Source organism: Anopheles marshallii, chromosome 2, assembly GCF_943734725.1.
Source record: "Anopheles marshallii chromosome 2, idAnoMarsDA_429_01, whole genome shotgun sequence".
In the NCBI taxonomy this organism is placed as follows: Eukaryota; Metazoa; Arthropoda; class Insecta; order Diptera; family Culicidae; genus Anopheles; species Anopheles marshallii.
Window position 1 is genome coordinate 62894410 of NC_071326.1, and position 6020 is coordinate 62900429.

Genomic DNA, 6020 nt, shown 5'->3' on the forward strand with positions numbered 1-6020 from the left:
TAGTTTCATTTCTAGTCTTCATCTCAATGAATTAAGAAGTCTACTTTATACCGAATGGCAACGACTGACGTGAAGCCAAGTATTTGGCATTCTCAGTTATAATAGTTTATAACTGTAGAGCAATAAGGGAAGATTTATCATACAATTATAGGGGCGTTGAGAAAATAGTTAATGTTTTAAAATCTTTGGATTATGAAGTTAATTAGGAAAACTTAGTCATAGCATTTTTTTCGTTAGATCGTTCGAACGTTATAAATTAAAAAAAAGTGTTAGTAAATGTTTATACACTTATGCACATATTTCTATTTTTGACAGTTTCGTTTATTTATATGCTAATGGGTGTATATTTTGTTCCTAAGATTTTGACGCCAGCATCGATCGATATTATTGACAGTATTTAAACGGTAGAGTACGATAACACTTAAAACTTATATTCGCCTGACTATTCCTACAATGGCATGCATGAAGACGATGACTAGTGCAATACTGCAGGCGGCACGTTGCGCACTGGACGTTTTAGTATACTCCTGTCGGAAGTCGTCGTCACAGGCAACATTGAGTCGTTTGGCCGGACCCATGCATCCAGCGTAACTCATAACGTACGCGATATAGTTCTGTTCGAACGTACCGCGGACGAGATTAGCACCGGGACCGGAGGCAAACACGGCCACGTCTTCACCGCCGTGCGTTTCATCCGACAATGGGAATGCTGAGAGATGCCGGTAGGTGACTTCGCTCCTGTTGAGCTGATTCAGCTTAACCCATGTCGCCCAATCGGTAGACTCTTCTGTCAGCATACTGGAGTTCCAACGGTGCTGCAGGAAACCGGGTCCGTTTGCGTAGGTAATCGTTTCATAAGGTGTTGCGTTGGGTCGATTACCGAAGCCTGTAACGGATGGGAATAGTAATGAGTATAAAAGAGCTAGATTCTGAAGGTCAAATGTGCTTACCCAATATGTCGTTTCCCCGGTCTGGATAACCGTTGAAGGTCATCGCGTGGGAATGGTCCGCTGTTACGATGATCAGCGTTTCGTCAAGATCGACCATATTGAGTGCTGTTTCGACGGCTTTGTCTAGTTCAACAACCTCGGCCAATGCGAGATGAGCATGGTTTTGATGATGTGCGTGATCGATGCGACCTCCTTCAACCATGAGAGCAAACCCAGGTGAGTCGGGTCGCTGTAGTACCTTGATCGCTGCCTCAGTCATCTCACTCAGTGAGGGTTCTCCATCTGGCGATCGGTCTCGTACTGAATCATAGCTAAGATGATCGTCATTAAACAGACCGAGTAGATGCTCTACCTTATCCAGCTCCGCTGCTCTCAGATCGGAAGTTTTCCAGGCGTATGCAGCTTTTGTACCATTCCAGCGTTGCTTCCACTCCTCAACCAGGTTACGTCCATCGATGCGAATACACGTCTTCTCCATGGCACCTTGGAATTTATACTCCGGCTTTAGATGTGCTGGCATGGATGCCCCGAAATGATTTCTACCTCCACCAAGCACAACATTTAGATTCTTTCCCGGTGCATCCTCAACCATCTGACGAGCGATGTCTTTGATGCGATTTTTCAGATGTACAGGAATATTTGCACCACACTCATAATTCCGGTTAATGCTGTGAGCGTAACAGGCGGCGGGCGTTGCATGTGTAACACGTGTCGTTGTCACTATGCCCGTTCGCTTACCTTCTGCCTGTGCCCAATCTATGAACGATGGTACTTTGGCTGCCTCCAAATTTGTCTCGGTGATCGTATAATCCACCCCAAGCACGCCGTATTTCGTTTTGATGCCAGAGAACATGGCAGTGGCGGTACCGGCAGAGTCCGGTACTTGTCGGTCGGTGTTGTACGTTTTCGACATGCCCGTGTTGGGGAAGTTGTCGAAGCTCAACTGTTCTTCCTCACCCGATCGTCCGGCTCGTTGGCCCTTGAAGATGCGTCCTGTTGATAGTGAGGCAATTCCCATACCGTCGCCCACGAAGATGATAATGTTTTTCGCCATCGAGGGTATTATACGACGATTTTCGTCGTACATTAATACTTTCTTGAGGTAGGATTCAGCATTTCGTCGCCAGAAACGTGCATCTGGAAGGTATAAAAAACGGGAAGAGAATGATTAATATTGAGTAACAGGTCAGTGTAAAAACAACTAATTGAGATTAGTTTACCACTGTGGTATATTGTGTATTTCTTGTGCTTGGTTTCCAAACAGGCACCCTGGACAAAGATTAAAACTGATTATTTACACAACTATACCAAAGATCATCTGTTTGCTTCCTTGTACTACAAGTGTGATAACGATTGTGCAATTGAAATACATTAGTTGCGCGGCACTGGAACTAAATGTTGTTGCTGCAATCAGCACCCGGCGCCGGCACTATTGCCCCGATAGGATCTTGTTCAATTTGTTTCGCTGTTAAAAATAAAAACCAGACCGGTCTAATACCCATAGCATCAAAGGCGAGCCTCAGTTATTTGATCTAAAAATAGGTTCAACTTTGCCGTCCAGCACGTGCTGCAGCATCATGGATTATGTTACTGGTGGCAAAACTAGTTTCAATACTAGAGCTGCACCTATGTAAGTATGGCGGAAATGGCAACCATTATGCAATAAGCTCCCCGACCAAGGAGTTCCCCGACCAATGCAATGCTAATATAATGTGCACATGTTTTGCAAAAGGGGAATTTCTTCTCTGCTCGGTGAAATTAGTGTCCGAAGTTGATGTGAAAATGGAGATACGATTATGATCGGTTTGTCATGCGGCTCTGATCGGTTCAATCAGACGACAGTGGTCACGTTTTTAGTTTGCACGGTTTGCACCAGCTGTTCAACGACCGAGTGACTGCAGCCTACAACACACTGTTGCTATCTGGGTTAGCGCGTGTACCTGCTGTGAGGTAGGCAATTAATTACCATTCATATAGCATTCGGTCGGCCCAAACCGGCTATTAGGTGGGACGAACTAAAGGCTGAATAGTAGTGATTCTTACTGAAGTTTTTTGTTAACTGTGGTTATATACGAAAATTGATGAAATAGGAATTTACTATAAGTTATTCAGCTATGCCTTTAGCACGTTATCACGGTAGAAGACAAAAACTAAGCCGATAGTTATAGCTATTATCTGCAGATGGATTTACGTTTAGGCTTGCAAAAGCACAATCCACAAACTGCTCCCCAGACTACGTCAAATTGACGGCTAGTGTCACGGCCGCGAACAATTGTTTGATTGCAAACCTGAAAGCCGCAAAACATCGAATGTAAGCATGTGACCGTGACTGGTTTTTTCTTCTCACTGCATTCAGAAATTGGCGGTTTGTGTAGCATAGCTTCAGGTTTTTTTTTTATTAAATTGGAACAATAATTGATTTACATTTCAAATAGGTAAACATACCTATAAGAAAAATTCAATTACGTCATAATAAACAAAACACCTAAGTGGAAGTCAAATCATTGGTCTAGCAGGGCTTTTACGCAAACGACTGACAAATTCAAAACAAATGAAACTACAAACAGACAAGATCAACCATCAATTAATGTAAAATCTTTTTAAACTATTCACTTCAATGAAACATTTGCATAAAAAGTAGCTGCTAGCTGCTAAAAAGCTTGCTTTAACTTAAATAGTTTCATGCTTTACGGAACGCATGAAAAAGTGTGACAGGAATTACAAAGCCAGTTGTATAAACAATTTCTTACGTGTCTGATATTAGCAAACACAAGTGTTTGTTGCAGATTGTAAGACTGCAGCGTTCCTTCATTATTACGACGCAGTACAAAACCGTTGACGCGGTCCGGTGGTGTACTCGTAGCGGCAACGATTTTCACGCGATAGGACCGGTTCAAAATCCCATTCGTACCAATCCCCCGTATGCAGGATTGATTATCCCGTTTCGGGCAAATAAAATGCAAAGAATGTTAGTAATGGCAACCCTAGACCTCTTGAAGTTGTAGTACCGATAAAGATGAAGAATATTTCGCAAATAATAACTAACCTATATTCGCAATCGTGTATTGGTTCGATTAATGCACAAAACTTCTACAATCGTTGCATACATTTCACCTCCAAAGTGAATGAAACATTTTTGCGCACTCCTTGATACGTACCGTCGAGATTAGGTGATTTGTAGACGGAAGCACCCTGTGCACGATCAATATCACAGATTAGGACGAACAATAGACCACTTAGCAGCAATAACACGCACCGACACATTGAAAGCACCATGATGATAGTTTGCGGAGGAAGCAAATGTAAACGTGGAAGCAACGTGTAGAACGTGTTCAGTAAAGGTGTACAATGTTAAACTTCGATAGCTGTGCAGGACACTTTCACTAGGGACGATTCAAGGCGCCAGCAGAGCACTATTGTTCGATCGGGAACTTTAATACAACCACTCAGTAGGCCATCGTAGACTATAAATGATTGGTTCCGATCGATACTGTGGTATCGAATTAACCGGTTGAACGTGTTTTGATTGATCTTAATACACGCGACAAACGCACTGGCTGCCACTTGGTGCTGCTGCAGGTGTACTTCGGTTGTCGTCTGCTCGATTCCGTGGCGCACACTTTCACTGCGACCGATCGAGAAGCCGCAGCCCGAAACGATCGCCGAATGCTGTCTGCTGACCTTCTCGTAGGCCCGATCGTGCTTAAATACTGAAAACGTTGTACCGATGGTGTATGTGAACCAGCAGCGGCCACGGTTCTGGCTGTGCCCCGGAGCAGCAAAGGGAACAGTGGGGTTGTACGATGATCGTGCACGGTTAGGTAAGTAGGGTTGCAGTGCGCGCAGGGAAGGGAGTGTACACATACAAATAGACGAGATAAGAAGGGGAGGGCAATAAGCAATAGTCTTGACAATCGAGACCGACCGACCGGATGGATGGCCGTGACGAAATTTTGCTCTCTTTCGGCGGTTTGGTCCGCTACTCACGTGCGGCACATGCTGTTTACAGCGCACCAACCTCGATTGTCCGAAAAGCTTTTGTGTAGGTGCGATACAAAAGCTCCAATCAAACGGTCTCCGATCGATGCGCGATGCGTTTGATTAGACTAGCAAAGAGTGAAATAATATCCAGCCACATGAGGAGATAAGTGAAGAGAGAAGAAAGTAAAGCAGAGAGACAGGGAGAGAGATGCAACACAAATTTTTAGATGCGTACTGAAACGATCGTGAACAAGTGTAGTACTGTCGTATCGCACCGATACTAGCAAACAACGCAAAATTCGTTCACATCGTTCCTTCCCGCTATTCGCGTATGGCTAGACAACCGGCATTGTCACGCATGTTTATGGCGCTTATCAACTAAACAACCTGTGTGGTTGACAGTAGCAGATCCGACGATGATCGTACCAATCGTCTGGGGAATCGAGAAGCACTAGAAATGAAGAGGGGACGTGTTTTTTTTTGTTGCTCCCATAAGTATACGAACATTAACGATCGGCAATAAAACTGAGTAAACTTGCGCGTGAGTGAGTGGATAGGGTGTGAGCTCGTTCGCTGGAGTTGGTTGGAATCTAAACTTGAATACCTGGGGATATACCATCTATAGTGACTGACGCTTCGTTTTTTTGGAAGCGGTACCGGTTTGAAGTGACAAGTATCGCGGTGCCTTTGTCCAGGGCGCCACTTTGGCTCGTGTACGATTCGTGCCCTTCGCATAACATCGTTTGGTAGTGGTAAACATGATCACGTGGTGGTGAACAGATTGAAGCTGTATGTTGATCGATGGCTAGTGACGAATTATTAACGTCGTTCGATGACGAATGTGTAGTGTAAATGAACGCAGCCGATCTTTGCTCGTGACGGTAGAAAAGACCCTGATAATGACCGTGCTACTGGAACAAGTTTTCGTTCGGAACGATTTTAATACAAACGTGTTGAAAAGGTTGTTTCGCCATTGCAAATATTACACCCTTGTCACACCCCTTCTCTGATTCCAGTATTTTCCATTTCCCATACCAATTTCCCTTGGCAAGGTCTGAGCTGTCTTGGGAAGGGTTGCTGTTAGTTGGT

General features: G+C 44.2%; 1 protein-coding gene across 1 annotated transcript; it reads right to left on the minus strand.

Annotated features, from left to right (window-relative positions):
- Window positions 1-428: 428 nt before the first annotated feature.
- LOC128707025 (alkaline phosphatase 4-like) lies at window positions 429-4226 on the minus strand. Its single transcript, XM_053801969.1, has 3 exons — window positions 4109-4226; window positions 951-2087; window positions 429-886 (listed from the first exon to the last, which is right to left on the minus strand). Exons 1-3 carry the CDS (start codon window positions 4224-4226, stop codon window positions 429-431), a joined length of 1713 nt encoding a protein of 570 aa, XP_053657944.1.
- Between the last annotated feature and the right edge of the window lie 1794 nt (window positions 4227-6020).